The sequence below is a fragment of the Lepus europaeus genome, chromosome 17 (genome assembly GCF_033115175.1).
Source record: "Lepus europaeus isolate LE1 chromosome 17, mLepTim1.pri, whole genome shotgun sequence".
Lineage (NCBI taxonomy): Eukaryota > Metazoa > Chordata > Mammalia > Lagomorpha > Leporidae > Lepus > Lepus europaeus.
The window spans coordinates 35,693,836-35,712,554 of record NC_084843.1 but is presented as its reverse complement, the minus strand read 5'-3'; the positions used below and the strand labels follow the sequence as shown (position 1 = coordinate 35,712,554).

General features: G+C 46.1%; 1 protein-coding gene across 2 annotated transcripts in view; it reads right to left on the bottom strand.

Annotated features, from left to right (window-relative positions):
• The window catches only part of MYOF (myoferlin), a 157,833-nt gene that overhangs the window by 84,694 nt on the left and 54,420 nt on the right, over window positions 1-18,719 (bottom strand). For both annotated transcript variants that reach the window (XM_062214246.1, XM_062214245.1), the window contains exons 6-15: window positions 12,195-12,361; window positions 11,476-11,604; window positions 8,783-8,845; window positions 8,652-8,702; window positions 7,532-7,562; window positions 7,009-7,124; window positions 6,254-6,380; window positions 4,933-5,036; window positions 1,208-1,276; window positions 1,069-1,112 (exon numbers count right to left, since the gene is read on the bottom strand). In XM_062214246.1, the coding sequence (XP_062070230.1) occupies window positions 1,069-1,112; window positions 1,208-1,276; window positions 4,933-5,036; window positions 6,254-6,380; window positions 7,009-7,124; window positions 7,532-7,562; window positions 8,652-8,702; window positions 8,783-8,845; window positions 11,476-11,604; window positions 12,195-12,361 (901 nt within the window). The remainder of the gene's footprint in view (window positions 1-1,068; window positions 1,113-1,207; window positions 1,277-4,932; window positions 5,037-6,253; window positions 6,381-7,008; window positions 7,125-7,531; window positions 7,563-8,651; window positions 8,703-8,782; window positions 8,846-11,475; window positions 11,605-12,194; window positions 12,362-18,719) is intronic.

The following is an 18,719-nucleotide window of genomic DNA, read 5'->3' as shown; positions in this document are numbered from 1 at the left end:
GTGGTCACCAGAGCTATGCAGTCCAAAGCCACCCTCCCGAGTTCTGGAGGCCCCTGGAGAACCTGTAGTATATAGCCTGATGGTCCCAAGTGCCTTGTAACCCTCTTACACCCACTGGAAGGGACAGCCCTCAATTATTCATGGTTAGGTCAATGAACAAGATGAGACCTGTTTCCCTCCTCCCAACATGTCCTGTTACCATAGTACTGATGAATACTAACACCAGAGTCAAATGGATTTGGCCAAAGGAGAAACAATGGAGATATCCAGATGGGGGAGTGGAGAGCCCACCTGAAGTTCCGACTATCTGAGTGACTGTAGGCATGTCACTCGTCCACTCTGAACCTCAGTGTCTTCCTCTGTAAAATAAAGCTAATGGAAGTCTCTACCTGCAAAAGGTTACTGTAAATACAACCTAAGATAATGTAGGCAAAGGTACTTGACACAGGGCCAGGCACTCAGCGGTACTCAAAAATGGAAGCTAATAAAGTGAACACTGATAATGACGGCGATGATGATAATAAGCATCATGACAATGACATTTGCTGTCTTTCTACTCTCAGAGAGCTACAGGCTAGCAGCTGAATACTCCATCCAGCTGCAACATTTCAAGAATTGCCCTCTTATGGCCAATCAGTACAAGGAAGCTGATCTTGTGAAAATGCCATCGGAACATTTCAATGACTTTTCTTTGCCTTCAGTTAGGTAGCTTGTTTTATTTTTCTTTCAAACAAAGATTTGCTCTCAACATTTTGGTGATTCTTCCCAAGAAATGGTTTATCTATCTATGAAGTTTATTTTGAAGAGACTAATGATAATGAAATTCTGAATTTCTTATCTTGGGGCATTTTTCCTGTTTAAGAGCAGTTGAACCATAACATCCAAAACTGTTCTGCAATAATTTCTTACTTCTTTGGAAACACCCAGTTCTGGGAGCAGTTTGTTCTACTCTTTTGAAAGAAAGCAACTATACTGAAGAAAGAGATTATCTAGATTCCTGTTCCACAGTATCCAAATGTTTAGTTCTTTAATGTTGAATTAGACACGTCTATTCTATTTGGAACTCACCAGTCATATATTGTTAGTTTTATTTTCTCACACATGGAGGGAAACTGTGAAAATGAAACAGGGAAAAGCAGTTATTTTTCAATTTTTTCAGTAACTGATAATTAAATACATTTTTTTCTGAAAGAAAAGGAAGTCAAACCTTGATCTGCAGATTGACTATTTGATTCCACTCTGGGTTTGCATTTTTCTCAATTATATTTGTGCAAACCTGCAAAATAATAAAATAGATATTCAAGTTTTTAATTTCTTAAATGTTATAATATGTACATACTAGATTATGACTCCAGTTGTTTACTTATTAGTTATATATTTGGTAAATTGGTTAAATTTTTCTTGAAGATGATTTGATAAAATATGAATCTAACATTAATCTGTGTTTCTCCTATGAACTCAAATTTGTTTTTAGTCATGTCTTCCTTAGTTTTCAATTTTCATTTTTCTAAGATTAACATAACGGTGTAAGAATTAAGGTTTATTGAGCATTTATTGTGTACTATCTGTAAGCATTTCACTGTTAACACATCCGAACAGATCTTTGGACCCTGCCCACCAACCTCTTGTTTTAATGTTTCTATCTCAGTTCACTCAGCTCCTCAGGCTTTAAACCAGAGCCAGCCACAACACCCGTCCCCTCAGTGCTTCATCTAGTCCATATCTTGGTTCAGATCCTGAAATGCTTCTCCCCTGGACACCTGCAGTTGGTTCCTATCTGGATCCCCACTTCGGCCCTTACTTTCAGATCACTTCCTGTGCAACATCTTCAGTGAGCTCTCAGAGAATACCTAGAATGTGAGGGGTCTGTGGCTAGGATGGCATATCCCGAAACAAAGTGTCTAGGCTCAATTCTTTTTTTTTTTTTTTTTGACAGGCAGAGTGAGAGAGAGACAGAGAGAAAGGTCTTCCTTTTTGCCGCTGGTTCACCCTCCAATGGCCGCTGCGGCCGGCGCATCATGCTGATCCGAAGCCAGGAGCCAGGCGTTTCTCCCGGTCTCCCATGCGGGTGCAGGGCCCAAGCACTTGGGCCATCCTCCACTGCCTTCCGGGCCATAGCAGAGAGCTGGCCTGAAAGAGGGGCAACCGGGATAGAATCCGGCGCCCCAACCGGGACTAGAACCCGGTGTGCCGGCGCCGCAAGGCGGAGGAATAGCCTGTTAAGCCATGGCGCCAGCCTAGGCTCAATTCTTATCTCCAGCCTCTGCCTCCAGCTTCCAGCTAGTGTGGACCTTGGGAGTAGCAGGTGATGGCTCAAATAATTGGGTCCCTGCCACCCATATAGAAGATCTGGAGTGAGTTCTCAGCTCCTGGCTTTGGCCTTGGGTGTCAAGGACATTTGAGGAGTGAACCAATGAATGGGAGCTCTCTCTTCCTCTGTGTCCATTTCTCTGCCTCTCATATAGATAAAAAGCTAATCATTGTTAATTAACAAAAGATGATGAAAATAACAAGGGTCTTCCAAAAGTTCATGAAAAATTCTTATTATGAACAAAATATTCATGGATTTCAGATTTTTTGTGCCAAAATAATTTTTTTAAAAAAAGACATTTATTTATTTATTTTGAAAGCCGGTTAGAGAGAGGAGGAGACTGAGAGAACTTTCATTATCTGGTTCACTCGCCAGATGGCCACAATGGATAGCGCTGGAGCCAGGAGCCCTGAGCTTCATCTGGGTCTCTCATGTGGGTGGCAGGGGCCCAAACACTTGGGCTGTCTTCCGCTACTTTTCCCAGGCAATTAGCAGGAAGCTAAATCAGAAGTGGGGCAGACAAGACAGGAACAAGCACCCATATGGGATGCCAGCATCGCAGGTGGCGGCCTACCTGCTTTGTCATATTGCTGGCCCCTAACTTATCTTTTAATTCCATCTTGCAAAAGCTTTGTGAAATATCCTTATAAAGTCCAGGTCCCCACTCTGGCTCATAGCTCCTCCCTGGCCCAGTACCCACTCCTCTCTCACCCCATCCATTAGCCTCCCAGCCCTGTTTGCCTCACTCCAGCCACATCCTCTGCTGTTCCTATGGTTCCCCTTGGGCCTTTCCATTGTCCTTCTCTGCACCTGAAAGCAACCTGGCCCCCACGATCTCTGCACAACCAGGCCCCTGCTGAAATGTCATTTCCTCAAAGGTGTCCCCACCTGATGACCTCATTAAACACCCTTCCAGCACAATCCTTACTTCTTGTCTCCTGCCTTGTGTTCCATGTAATAGTGAGCACTGGCTGAGCCCAGTCAACTGCTTGTTTGCTTGTTTACCGTCTGTCTCTTCTATTCCAACGTCAGCTCTGTGAAATCAACTGCCATCCCCCGTGCTCACTTCTGTCTCCCCAGCCCAGGACAGTATTCAGCACTTACATGCTCACATCAATTACTTCGCAAATTAATTAACTCTCATCAAAATCCTATGAGATTTTTTTCATTTAGTGTATTTGAAAGGCAGATATATGGAGAGAAAAGGAGAAAGAGAAGGAAAGAGAGAGAGGGAGAGAGAGAAAGATCTTCTATCTGCTGGACCACTCCCCAAACAGCCACAACAGCTAGAGCTGTGCCAGGCCGAAGCCAGGAGCTCCTTATAGGTCTTCCACATGAGTGCAGGGGCCTAAGGAGTTGGGCCATCTTCTGCTGCTTCTCCAGGCACATTAGCAGGGAGCTGGATTGCAAGCATAACAGCCAGGACTTGAACCTGCACCCATATAGAATGCAGGCACTGCAGGCAAAGGCTTAACCTACTATGCCATAGTGCGGGCTCCAATCCTATGAGGTTACCACCATTCTCCATTTACAATTCAGGAAATCACTCCAAAGGTTAAGGAATTTGCTTGTGGAGTGGAATGCATTCTGAATCTACAGCAGACCTCATCTCGCCCTAGAACTCAGAACTTTCCCCCCGAGCCCCAGTGACTCTGCTAGGAAATAACATGCAGTAATAGGTGTGTGTGCTTGCTGAGTGTTGCATTCACAAATGGATGGTTCCACTACATGGCCAGTGTTAGTTCTTCCTGCCTGTAATTGTCCATGGTGTGTTGTTATTCTATGGAATCTCATTCTACAATCATTGATGCTCTTCCTGTGTCAACGCTGGCGACAGCTGTCCCTACACCAAGAATCTCCCAGCTTTTTCCAGAGAGCAGAGATGCCTGATTATCCAGTTTGAGCCACTCACTGGGGGCATAGAAGGCGAGACACACATCAGAGTGGGCAGCTGGGTGTTGAGGACCCATGCTCTACATTTACCAGGGATGACTGTGCCTGGAAAGTGGGCTTGCTGAACACTAAGATACTGTTTTCGGGGGTGGGCATTGTGATGCAGCCAGTTAGGCTGCATCCTGCAGTAGAGTGCCTGGTTTAAGCCCCAGCTATTCCAAGTTTCTGATCCAGCTTCCTGCTAACGCACCCGGGAGGCAGCAGATGATGGCCTAATATTTGGGTTTCTGCCACCCACGTGGGAGACTCAGATGGAGTTCCTGGTTCTTGACTTCCCCCCGGAAGTCGCAGGCATTTGGGAAGTGAACCAGTTGAGGGAGGATATCCTCTCTCTCTCTGCCACTTTGCCCTTCAAATCAATAAATGTTTTCTTAAAAAAAGATTATGCTTGGATCTGGAAAATCATGTAAGTAATTCTGTGGTAGTTTTCAGTATTCTAATCTTTCAAAATATGAATTTTCCAATTTGAGTCCTGCATACTTTCCACTCTAATATAAACCTGAGGAGAAGCCTGGCACATTCAGACTCAGATCAGCCGTGGTCCTGCAGAGTGCCTCGCTGCTCATGGGACAATTGTAACACAGAGTTAGCAGGAATCCACTCCAAGGAAAGCACAGTGTTTTAAACATTCACTCCAAGAGACAACTGCATTGCGGTCCGGTACAAACCTTTTTTCCAGCAAAGGAAATTTCTACAAAAGGATCCACTAGGTTTTTCTTGTCTGCATTGCCTCCAAATATTTCCTTCACTGTCTGTGAGAAGGCATCATCCACTGGAAAGTACAATGTGGCACAACAGAAATCCAATTTCAGTCTCTTAAACGAGTAAAGATTCTTTAGCAAAATACACAAACCTCTCCTATACATGAAAACGGCTGCTGTAAGAGTCTCTCTTCGGGATAGCAAGCGAAAGTAACAGAAATCCTTTTTGTCTTAGCTGAGAGGGAAAGAAAATGTTTTCTCCCTACAAAGTTAAAAAATCAATAGGAATACTTTGAAAGAGAAATGAATAATTCATGATGTTGAGAATTGATCATTTATGTAGGAAAATATTAGAAAAAAGTCAGCCCATTCGGGCAGGGCAACAGGCAACTCCCGACTGAGGCCTGCTTTCAATTTGGAAAAGGCACTTTGGGTCACAGAATTAAAGGCCCAGGCGCACTTGTTCAGAGAACTCAAAAAAACATTTGGCATCATCAAAAATAGCAGGTGCAATCAACTACAAATGTAGCGTTTTCTGTTTCACAAGCTCAGAAGAGAATAGAGATCAACTGAACAGGTCAGGGCGGGAAGTATGATATAAGGATTCATTTAATTACTTCATTATTTCTGTGGGAAAGATGACATGGCAAAACCTCGTAAGGTCTTCAAAAGGGGAGAGGTTGCCCAGGAAAAGTAGCAAATCCTACAGGGATGCAGGATCCATATAGTGGGTGCTGCCTCCTGGGGCCTGAAGAGGGGTTCCGAGTTCCAGGGCCCAGCAGGAAGCAGGCAGGAGGCTGGGCCATCAGCAGCCACAGAGGAGTTGCTGGGCTGCTTCTTGTAAATGGAATCGCTCCAGGTGATTCCAATGCATCCAAACCCCACCAAACATACCTCATTGTACAGTACAACAGACTTCCAGCTACTGGGAGTTGCTCACCCTTTACTCAGCTGTTTCTGATAGTCCAATGGCAAACACATTATATTATCAACTCCACATTTTCTTATGGGATAAAAGGGGCTGCAAGTGCCAACTACTCACCTCCTTAGCACTCTCTAAGGAGAAGATATAGAACAGGGAAGGAAGACGGGATAGAGCAGAATGGATCAAAGGCAGGCACTCAACAAAGAACATGATCAGCAACCAACTTCTGCCCCCTTGAACCTATTCAGGATGCTTTCAATGGGACCAGCAGACAGACCCACGGTGGCGAGTATAAAGTATGCTCTTAGCACATCTCATCCTGCAGGTAACTGATAATCTTGGGCAGATTAAATCAATACGCACTCTGGGGGATATCCTCAGCTCGGTAGATTTTCAGCAAGAAGGTCACCCAGCGGAGGGCGATGCCAGCCGGGAGTAACAAGTTGCTCTCCACGTCATCGCTGTCATTATCACGATCTCGCTTCTCAGGCTATTGGGGGATATGGGATCAAAATCACACATCTGGAAAGGCAGCACTTGGAAACAGCCAAATTGTGAAATGAAGCAACTGGAACCGTTTCCTTTAGGATTTTTTGTGTTTCAATTTTATGAGTTCAGTTGCCCATTTTCCTGCAACATCAAAACCACTCTACACAATCAATACTCTTATGCTTCTGTGTCCTTTTGTAATAAGAAGAGAATCAAACAGGAAAGTATGTGTGCATGTTCCTGAGGTCCTTCCAATTTCTCCCTGGCCGCTTACTCTTTCCTGGTTTGCTGCCCAATTTCCCAGAATAACCACTGTCCCTTTAGGTGCAGTGCCTGATCCTGCAAGTAAGCCATGCTCTCTAGATAAAGATCAGTCTCTCTAATGATGCAAGGAAGTCGTAAAAACACATGCAGAGCTTCTGAATGAAACACTCTCTCTCAGGCGTCAGGAAGAAGCCAAGTAAGCTGGACAGGCAACTCCACAAAGGAAGGATGAGCCACTAGCCCAGAGCAGGAGCAACGTGGGGTGAGGCAAGGGGAATCGTGCTCCACTCACAACTACTGGTTCGTGACGGCTCAATTCTTGGGCGTTTTTGTGCAAAGTGGACAAGGCAGAGATTCAGACTCACGGGAGGCTCATCTCCGGTTCCCAGGACAAACATGCTGACTTTCATGTAACCTTTGGCACCTGAGCTGGTGTCTTCAGGATCGTTGAGAAGAAGCCATTTTCTCATGACAGCGTGACCTAAAAGAGGGGTTTGAGGACAGGGCCGCTTTACAGAGATACCTACAGGCCTTTGATCTCATCTGCTCTGAGATAAACAAGCATTTTCTTGGAAGCCTCATCACGACTTATCTATCCCTCAGATGGGTCTACACATTAATATCCCCTGTTGTGTACTCTCCCAACCTTCTGTCCTGGTGTGTTTAAACAAGATAGAAATTACCTATTTTTGAATGTTACAACACTGGACATTTATCGTAAGCTATTGTTACTCATTCCCACTAAACATTTCCTCTCTTCCCCATTAAGGAAATATTTTTTTCTCTAACTTTGCCTCCTTGATCTCCAGAATTTTGGTCCCTAGACTCTCTTTAGAGTCAGAAGGAATGAACTTGAGAATTCAAATTGAAGGGGAGCATGTTACTTACCAGGCTCATCATAAACAAATCCCACATCAATCTGCAAAAAATAATAATTTAAAGTAGTTTAAGTAGATTCTAAAATCAGTGTAGTCACTTTCAAGAAACCATCATCATTATACTTTGATACAAGATTCACGACTAGACTTAAATATCTGTGGGACCCAATCATTTCATCTTGCCCTTCTGTATCCCCAACGCCTTGCTTGCTCGTGGCAATAGAAGCCCCTCAATGAATCACTGTTGGATGAGTGAGCTAGACTTGTATTTGGAAGGGACCATGGATGCAAGGTGACCAACACACGCCAATTTGCCTGAGCCTTCCCTGGTTTTAGCACTGAAGGTCACAGACTGGGACCAGTAGTCACTTTACAAAAAGTCATCTGACCCAACTGCCTATCCAGTATTCCTCTGCCTCCAACCAATGCCAATGCTAATATAATCAGTCACCATGCACTCTAATGTGCCAGGTGCTGTGCCAGATACTTTACATACACTACCTCATTTACTCTGCATGATGATCCCTTCTTACAGATGAAAAAACCAATGGTCAGTGTGGTTAAATGAGTTCCCTTGGGATGTGTGAGTGGTTGGTGGCATAAGCACAGGCCTGCCTGACCCAGATGATCCCCAGACTTCTAGTGAGGAAAGCTCCCTCCTTTGAGAGGTAACCCCTTCCATGTAGAACTGGGGGAAGAAGTCACCCAAGTATTTGTCTTTTAGTGCCAAGTGAGTTACTTAGAAAGTGCCATTTTCCCTTCCTGATCTAGCTTTTTCATACTTCGGATTTACAACAACTGGCTTTCTAGGTGGAACTCTGGGGCCACTGGTGAGTGGAGCTGGATGCTGGGCTTCTTGCCATAGTCAAGCACTTTTCCTTCTGTTTCATCCACACATGGAACACTGGCCAAGGGCCCCAACATGGCACTTTGATGACATCATGCTTGGGGAACTGTCCAGTGTTCTGCTTTAGGAGTAGACAGGACCCAGGCAGCCCTCTGCCGGGATCATGGTGCTGACCCCTAACACATAAGATATCACTGAGACAGACACCCTGAGGAACTGGGTGTCCTATTAGGAAAGTTCTCATCTTTATGTAGGCTAGATAAAGCAAACTGTGGTTACCAACCTTAAATTCCCCCATCAAACAATCTGCCCGCAAAGAATGGGAATTGTAAACCTGGAAGAGAGAGTGAGAAAAGGTCACTGCCTTTGTCTATCAGTTAGCGAATGGCACCACCCTACTCACTGCTGCCTTACCCGGATGCTGATGATCTCATCCATCAACTCAGAGGGGGTTATGTGGACATTGTAGAAAAATAACTGCCAAAACAACAGAGAACATAGTTAAATGCTAGCAGGGCTTTCAGGTTGAGTGATATCTGATGCTATAATTTTGGGAGCCCACCTAACAACTCACGAAGCATAAATTCAAAATTACGTTCGATTACGCTGGACCTTGGAAAAGGCCCTAAAGTTTAAGTTTCATGGTAGACACACTTCTGCATGTTGGGGAAAGAGTTGACAAGTGTAGCATTTATTGACTACTACATGATGCTAGCTACCTGAAATAAAGATCTAAGATGATTTCATGATGCAGCTTTCACTAAACTGAGTGCTTAGGGCTTGATGTGCATTTAATTCTCTAATATTTTTAGGTCTGTCACTCTGGCCAGTGATTGTAACTTTACTCTTCCTTTTAAAAATATATTTATTCAATTTCATTTTATGTGAAAGACTCAGAGACAGACAAAGAGACAAATTGAGAGATCTTCCATCCACTGGTTCACTTCCCAAGTGCCTACAACAGCCAGGGTTAGGCCAAGCTCAAGCCAGGAGTCCAAACTCCATCCAAGTCTCCAACTTGAGTGGCGAGGACTCTAGGACTTGAGCCATTACCTGCTGACTCCCAGGATGCACATTAGCAAGAAGCTGGGTTCAAAGCAGAGGAGTCAAGACTCAAAGCAAGCATTCTTATATGAATGCGGGCATCCCAAGCGGTGATTTAAGCTTCTGCATCAAATGGCCTCCTCTCTTCTTTCTAATGAAACAACTTCAACGACAACTTTGCCTACTAGATTGTGTGAATGCCTGAGCAGAGCAATATTGGCTGCATTTAAACCCATCATAACAGCTAAGTTTAAGAAGGTTGATTCTTGGGAGATTAATATTACGTATACAGAGATTGTACTATGTTGGCTGTATGTTAATCTGAAGAGAAAAAAGGACCATTTATTCCAACTGAGGGTTTTTTCCTGCAATGTTGTACTTAGAAATATTTCAAATTTACATGAAGGTTGAATAAATACTAGCTTTTACCTGTGTTTACCAACTGCTGCAATCTTGGGGCATTTGGTTTATGTTTCTCTTTAAAATTGAATTATTTGAAAGAAAGCTCTAGATGATCCTTCATGCTTTCAAAAATACATTTGCATGCATCTCCTCAGAGTAAAGAGATCTTCCTATGTAATCACAATATTATCATACCCAAGAAATTAAACATCTAATAATTTTCAAATTGCTCTAATTGTCCTGAAAAAGAATTCTGTCTTAGCTTTAAAAAAAAAATCTAGTATCTAGATTAGGATCATACATAGCATCTGGCTATTGGTTCTTTAAAATCTATAGCAGTTTTTGCTTGTTGCTTTTTTTTTTGCGATATGAGTATATAAAGTAGGATTTTTTATAGGACTTTTTTAGTAAAATTTCAAGACAGATTTATGAGTCTGTTTAGATGCCCAGTGATTTGCTTCTTCACTTTTGCCAAAAGATCTGATGTCACAATAAATCATGAAAATGGGAAAAGCATGAGGAAGGTGGAGACACTTGCCAGGCTCTTTGGAGCGCAGTAGAGCACACATGGAGCCTGCATTACAAATGCTCACCCACAGTCCCAGCCCTGAGGCCACAGGACATCCGGCATCTCACCCTCCCTCCCAATCAGTCTCTCCCTCAACAGGAATCTCTCCCAGCCTTCCCCAACTCCACAGCAAGTGCATCATCTCAGTGCACCCCTACCTCTCGTGTGAGCTTTCCCGTAGCTGTGTGGCTGTCTGTGACTCATCTAAGGAGAAGTCAGAGGAGGCAAGAAAATAAAGACCTTCTGCAAAGCTTGAACAAAGGGGGAGGAAACAGGAGCACCTGAGAGAAGAAACCAGTTTCTTCTGCACATACAAATAGAAAAGAAAAAAAAAAGTTAGAGCTGGCTCAGGGAGTAGAAGCCACAGAGAACAAAGAGAAACTGTGGTAGGAAACTAAGGCAAGGCAAGGCCTCAGCTCAGGTAACAGGGCCAGGAGACACAGGTGCAAGGAATCTTAGAAACGTGTCCCTCCAGCAGAGTGGAGCTGGGCTCTGGAAAACTCCCTAGCCTGTCATTTCTGCCCAGAGCCCTGCCATGGCATTCTGTGGCCTGTGAGATGAGTGTCAAGGTGGTAAGTATTTTTTAAGAATGTTCCAGAAGAGGTCAAGAGGAACAGGGCTATGTTCTCTGTATAGGGTAAGGGGGAACCACGTCTGTCCATAACTGTCTTCCTTTCATATATATTATTTTTTTGTTGCCAAGTAAGTTTTGACATCTCCAAAAAACTGAGATTAGTCAGAGTTGTCCCTCAGCGACATCGTGTAACTGTTAAAAGCAAAGGTAGATGTCGGTGACATATTGTGCTCCACCAGAAGGGGTGAAGGGGGGAGGCAGCCATTGGGAAGTTGTTGCAAAAACACTGGAAGAAAGACACAGGCAGTTCCGAGAACCAATGATGAAGTTGGGCCAGTGACTTCAAGACCCTATGGTATCTACGTCATATGTTCAGCTCGAACTCCATATCGTCTGTACCTGGCCAAGTGTGCTCATGTGATTCCCTCCCCCGGGGATAGGAGAACGGGTGGAAGGCAGGGAGGTGCAGCCAACAGGACAGACTCACTGGGCAGGAACATGCCTCTTCTGCCCGCTTACCTCATCAAAAAATGGGTTGTTGCCTCTCTTGATTCTCGTTCGGTGGGTCTGGCCACAGACATGGACTTTGACCACTGGCCTTATGTTGTTGCCACTCAGCTGTCGGGCCTCTATCACTCTGACGCGAATCTGCGAGCACAGAAGGGGACTTGTTACTGATCCTTGCCCAGTGTCCAGTGGAAAGGAACCCTCAAGTGTCACCTGTAAGGGTTGCTGAAGACAGGCCAGCGCAGCTTCGCAGGGCACTGGTGCTTGTGGCCTGGGGAAGACCACCTGTCATCATCCCAAGACGGGATGTGGGGCTGGGCTGGAGGATCCAGGAGGTGTAGGTAGGGTTGAGAGCCTGCCTGGGAAAGGGCAGGACCAGGCCGAGCCTCCAGCCCCTGACATGGCCATCTTGGGCCTTGATGATGCATGGACTCCCTCCATCACTGTTCCCCAAGTCTAAGGCAGTGCCCAGAGCTATGCACAATGTAATAGCTGTGCTTCTTTTCTTTGGGAGAGAGGCAGCAGTTTCATTTCTCTGAAGAACCTCCGCTGGCTTGACCAAACCCACTCCTGCTTGCAGAAGAAAGATGGGCACTCTTCTCATTGTGTCTGTCCCTTCTTCTAGATGAGCCATTGCCCAGGGAAATAGGTCCCTACAGCATCACTGCAGTTGCTGAAGATAACCAAGGTGGTAGTGAAACAAGGAAGCAGAGCATCTGGGCTCTTTGTACCTGGAAGTCTTGAGGTTTGTTGGACAGCATCCTCCGGCTGTTCTTTCCTTTGGTGACCCTCCGGGCTAGCTGAGCTTCTGATACTGTCCCAACCGGGCCCCTGGGTCCAGGGCCCTTGACTGTACTATCCATCCTATCTTCATCACCTTCATCATCATCTTCTTCTCCTGGAACACCACAAAGGAATCTAGAGTTAGAGGGCCGTCATTCTGTAGATGTGTCTGAACACTCTGGTTTCCCGAACAGGGAGCATTTTGCCTATTAAATCTTCAGAGTTCCCAAGATGGCTGGTGAAGGAGAAGCTCTCAGTGACACTGCCTTGGGACTTGTTGAGACTCAGATACTTGGGGGATGCGTTCATGGTGTATCGGGGCACTTGCTCAGGCTGCTTTCAAAGAGATGAAGTAACACCAGAGACCACAGGGATGGTGCCGTAGGAACCAGCTGGAATCACTAGGCTCAGCTCTCACCTCTGGACCCAGTCTGATGTCAGGGGGATGGACAGATGAGAAAATGCCTGGACAACCAGAATCTGCCTGAATAAGACTTCAACTTGACCCTCTGCACTGTACAGCCACTCTCTCAAGATTGTTCACAAGCTGTCTGGGCTGCCTGCTTTGTGCTTCTGACCCTCACTGATAAATTTTAGTTTTTTTCTTGACAGATAGCTTGAACCCCTGGGAATCTGAACACAATTCAATAGAGCCTTAAAGATTAAGGCTCTCTTAAATTTTTTATCCAGAAAACACCAGAACTCACATGTCCTTTGGGTTCTGAAACTCCTCCTTTCCAATGCAAAAATCTCATAAGAGACTTCCTTTGCACATATAGCCACCTGTCAGTCATTCATACCCTGGTGGGACTTAGGTCAGTTAGACTGCTGTGCAGCAAGGCTCTTTTTTTTTTAAGATTTATTTGCAAGTCAGAGTTACAGAGAGAGGAGAGGTGAGGGGGGGGGGCGCTCTTCCATCTGCTGGTTCACTCCCCAATTGGCCGCAACGGCCGGAGCTGTGCTGATCTGAAGCCAGGAGCTTCTTCTGGGTCTCCCACGTGGGTGCAGGGGTCCAAGGACTTGGGCCATCTTCTACTGCTATCCCAGGGGATAGCAGAGAGCTGGATTGGAAGTGGAGCAGCCGGGTTTTGAACCAGTGCCCATTTGGGATGCTGATTCTTCAGGCCAGGGCATTAACCCGCTGCGCCATAGCACTGGCCTCGAACCAAGGCTCATGAAAGCTTGCCCTGGAGGCTTGTTACCTGTAGTGGAGCCCAGTTTTAAGACCTGTGACTTTAAGCTTCAGTTCATTCATTCATAACATGAGGAATATACTAGCATTTACCACAGATTTCCAATAAAGGTAAAATTTAATCTATACACAAAGCCTTTAACACAGTGCCCAGCAAAAAGCAGTATTGCATACCTGAACGTTCTCCTTTTTAGTCTCACTGAGTTATGGGCTATGGTTGATGTTTTAGTTCATTCAGGCTGCCATGATAACGTGGGCAGCTCATAAACAACACAGATTTATTTCTCACAGTTCTGGAGACTGGGACATCCAAGATCAAGGCACCAGCAGATTAGGTGTGTGGTGAGGACCCGTTTCCTGGTTTATAAATGGCACCTTCTCCCTTTATCCTCACACGGCAGAAGTGGTCAGCTCTAAGGGCACTAGTCTCATTCATGAGAGTTTAACTTAATCAACTCCTGAAGACCATCACTTTGGGGATAGGAGTTCAGCATAGGAATTAGGGAGGCAGGCAATAGGGCACAAACATGCAGACCATAGCAAAACTGGAAAGAAAGCTTTCTGGGGCACAGACTAGGTCGTTGGAAGCAGCCCGTGTGTGTGTATTTGTGTGTGTGCGGTATGGGGAGGGATGCAGTAGCCAGTGGGGCACCTGGGGTGGGGCACAGAGTGAGGAGAGGGCTCCCCAATGTGCTGCTTCACAGTTCAGTCCAGGGTGAGCCCTCCTCACCACCCACCTGTTCACTCTTAGCATATCTTAGCCCAGCTTCTGTTCTTCAATGGTCAACCATGACCTCTTGGTGCTAAGTACAGGGCCCCACTCTGTATCCTCACACTGGAGTTGGGGGCAAACACACACTCATGCAGAACAGCGCAGCTCTCCTCCTCCGACTGCTCTGACTAAACTTTCCCACTCTCTTCCCTGGGCCCCTCTTCTTGTTTCCTACTCACTGATTGTCACTTCCCACTCTGTCTTCCGCTCCTCTTACTCAACTCTGGATCCTCTTTCAAAGAGCCACAGCCCCACAGAATGTTAGACTAGCAAGAACCTCAGAGAGCTCACTTCACCAAAAATCCAGGGCCAGAAAGCAGAAGCACCTTGCCTGGATTAGGTTACTGGGAAATGAGCTAAACCCAGGTAACTAATTTGGAACTGCTTCTGAGACCAGGCTGTAGGAGAGAAGCCAAAGACAGGTGATGGCTACCCTTGTCCTCTGCAAGGAGATCTAGGTCTCCTCCTCTTTGCTCCAGCCCTGCTGCCTCGCTCCCAGCACTGGATCCAAGCTCTTAGGTTCTCCTCCCCCTGTTCTCCTGCAGGTGAGCTCCTCTCCTCCCTCCAGTCTCAGGTGGAACTTGCTGCCTTCTGCCAGGCCTTCCCTGCCTCTCCCACACGGCATCAGGCCCACCCTCTCCTACCCATAACACCTTGTTCCTTCCGGTCCTCCCTTGTGGGCCTGCCCCACTCTCCAACATTTTTTCTTCTTTTGTAATTACCCCCATGCCCCACACAGATCCTGTACACAGAAGGGGCTTCATCCCTGTGGAATGAGGTGTACTGGGACCCTGAGCTTGCACACACGCTGTGGAGTTCCTGAACCATCTGCAAAGGTACTGCACGGTTCTCAACAAAGAGTCCTGGATAGCTAACAGGTGCCCTTCCCAACTTCAGTCCCCACCTTAAGGAAGCACAGAGGGGCCGGCTCCCCTTCTGCACACCCACTCTAGACTCAGTGAGCACTGGTCAGGGCAGAGGGCATTCAGCGTCCTCCAAACAATTAAGCCTTACTTCCTTAACCATCCTGGCCCAAGTGGGACTTCCTTCTCATTTCGGGGTTGGTGGTGGTTTGTGGCAGAAGGCAGGAGAACAGACCAGTGCTACATCATACCCCTTTGCAGTGCTGCACACTGGAGAGCATTTACTAAGCCCTTGTAAGCTCTAGAAAGAGACTGCAGGTAATGAAGAGCCCCGTGCTCAGGAAACAACTTCTGCTATTCAGACTTCAGGCTTTACAGGATGGATCAGAGCAAACCTGAGCTAGGGAGACAGCAACAGAACGATCTTGGAGCAGGAAGTCTCCTCTCTGTGGCAGAAAGTTGTGCAAGATTAAACATTGCTACTCCAAGTGTTCCACAAAGATTGAGGGGGGGCGCTAGTGCCTGCTAAACACACCCTCTGCACAAGCTGTTTCAGGACCGAACTGTTAGTGGTGGTACTGACATGACCTTGCTAATGACCTCAGGCTTGAGCCTGATCAACAGGCCTAGGGCTCTCCCAAGAATGACTCTTTCCTGACTACAGATGACAACACTAACGCGGGAACCACTGACTGCACAGGAAGCTGTGGGTTGTGTTAGCTTCATACAGCTGTTGTAACCAAGTCCTGGAAACTGGAGGACTGAAAACAATAGAAATTCATTCTCTGACAGTTGCAAACTCTCGAAGTCCAAAACCAAGGTGCTGGCAGGGCCATCCTTCCTCTGAGGCCTCCAGGGAAGAATCTTTCCTTGCCTCTTCCTAGCTGGGGCCTCCTGGCACTCCCTAGCAGGCCTTGGGTTGTTGCCGCATCACTTCAATCTCTGTGGTCACGTGCCCTTATTCCCTGGGTGAACTGAGGGCCTCCCCTAATCCCACATGACCTCATCTTAACTAATTCCATGTGCAAAAGACCCTATCTCCAAATGAGGTCACCTTGTGAAGTTCCATGTAGACATGTGTTTTCGGAGAACATGATTCGACCTCCTAGAGAGGCCAAGGTTTGCATCTTTCCTGTTTGTTCCATCAGTTACTCCAGCTACACAGACAGCCTCCACTTACTGACCACAGCACCACCCCTGTCCCCAACTCCCTCCACGTCTTCACTTCTCTCCCAGTCCAGCCTAGAGTCCGTGGTTTAACTGCAATTGGCCCCTAGGTGCCTCTGAATCCCTTCCACTCCCTCATCTTCATTATTCATTTAACTCTCAACTTACTCTACCCAGGCAACTGACATTGGCTCAGAAGAACACACTCCTCACTGACTGCTTTCACTTTTATTTTGTGGCCACAAATCTTCAGTGGGCTCACAGGGCTGCTTGGCTATTCTACCACATTTCCAAGGCATCTGGGTCCAAACTCTTCTAGATGCTTGTCTAAGACGGACACTAATTAGCAAACAAGACCAAATTAATCACTTCACCCTTCTGTACTCCCACCTGGTTTGTACCCTGAAAGCTTCCAATGCTCTCTCCATCCTTCTCATTGTCAGGTACCAATGACCTTGCTTCTTAGATCACCGAGACAGCAGGTGATCCAATGAGAATTTGCACTCAATGCCCACCCTAAGCAAGCACCGTCTCCATCTGTGCCCTGCTGACTGCCTGTTCTCCTACTCTTGAGGTCACCCTCCCCCCTCAGCGTGGGTCCCTTCACTTCTTACCGCGTAAGGATTTTGCTTCTGGGATCTCCACCTCTGTATGCGCGCATCAGCACTCCCCTCTCTGCCGAGTCATTCCCATCAGAGTGAAAACATGTGACATATCGCCTCCAGCTTCGAAACACAAAACTTTCCTTGACTGCGTAGCATTCCCTAGAATCACTGCTCCATTTCTCTACTCCTCTCTGCCATGAGCTCCTCTGAAGAATCGACTTTCTTCAGTCTCACTTCCTCTTCTCTGAGGTTCTCTTGCATCACCCCTAGTCAGGGCTCAGCTCCACCACTCCACACAAGCTGCTCTTATCAAGGCCACCAAAGACCATCATATTATGAGATTCAGAAGTGTAGCTGAAGTCTTTCACTCAAACTCTCTGCAGCTTTTGTTCATGTCATCCCTGAAACACTTCTTGTTCTTGCATTCAGCCTATTGGATCAAAGCTAAACTGCTCATCCTAGCATTTGCGGTGTGAAATAATCACACCACCCAACAGACTTCTGTCACGTCCCTTGTCTTTGATCTGACCATTCTAATAGGACCAGTTCAGAGCTGGAGGAGACCCTGCATGCCACATAATTCAGTCTCCTGATAATTTGAAGTTCAGAGACTTGACACATCTGCTGTCATACAAATTGACAGGAGTGGCTCTCTGTCACACCTCCAGCAACTTAGCAAGGCAAGTATTCATGATGCTCAAGACGTGTTGTTCTGGAAAGCTCAACACGACACTCCTGCAAACCACCCTGTGTGCAGCTGCCTGTGACAATGACACTTTATCACATGGTGTCTGCCCACTCAATGCTGACTTGTTGGCCACCCTAGGAGAACTTATGAAGCAGTCAAGTTTGCCTTTGGCATCCCCATTTGTGCTTTTTCCCAGTGGGTATCAACCTATCTGCTTCCATCAGGCTCTCACCCCCTGCTCCTCTAGTACCTCTTCCTCCTACTGGACAGAGGACCAGGCCAGCAGTCATTCAGATGTCAAGACATCTGCAGGTCATTGCTCCCCGCCTCTATCACTCCCATCTGTCTCTGCCTTGCCAGGGAAGCAGATCCTGGTGGGGCAAATCCTAGGACTCCCCAAGGAAGAAAATACTTGTTCAGTGCCCCCAGGCTTCTTCCTGCCCTGAAACAGAACCCTATCACCACCCACCAGCAGACCCCTTTATCCAAAAACTCTCCCTTCCTTTCTCATCTTTTCTGAATAAGCACAAATTGGGCCACCAAACCACCTAATCATTTTCCATTCCTTGATGGAATATCCTTTCTTTCTATCTTCCTTTCTTACTGGTTTGCTTGCTTTCTTGCATGTATGTTCTCTTTCAATCTCTCAACTATTTTCCCAAAGCAACCCTGTTTTTCTGGAGTCTTAGAATGCCTCTTTCTGCCTGAAATACTGATTCTGCCTATCATGACAAATTCTTGTCAAGGAGTGGTAACTGGTCAAGGCAGAATTTTATTACATTAGGCCAAAGGTCATTGCAAAACCACAACAAGGGGCTGTTATAATATTATCTTCAGTGTAAGTTTAAAACTGTAACACAGAACAGGAAACAGCAGGTTTTGAAGAATGAAACCATGCAACATTTTGGAGATCATATGATAATTAGCTGGACTGTTAAATAATAACTTGGTTTCTAAAATGCTGTTATATAATTTAAAAATTTGCCATGTTCCAACATAAATAATTCATTATCCTCACCCACACTCAAACTCTTGGGTAAATAGCACTTGATGTGCCCTAAGAATCTTCTTGAATAATTCCACCATGTAGACCAGAGCAAAGGCACCATGGAAGAGCCTCTCACAAGGAGTTATGTGAACACGGGCTTGAGAGGCAATCCTGGTAGCATCTCTGATCAGTCAAGGC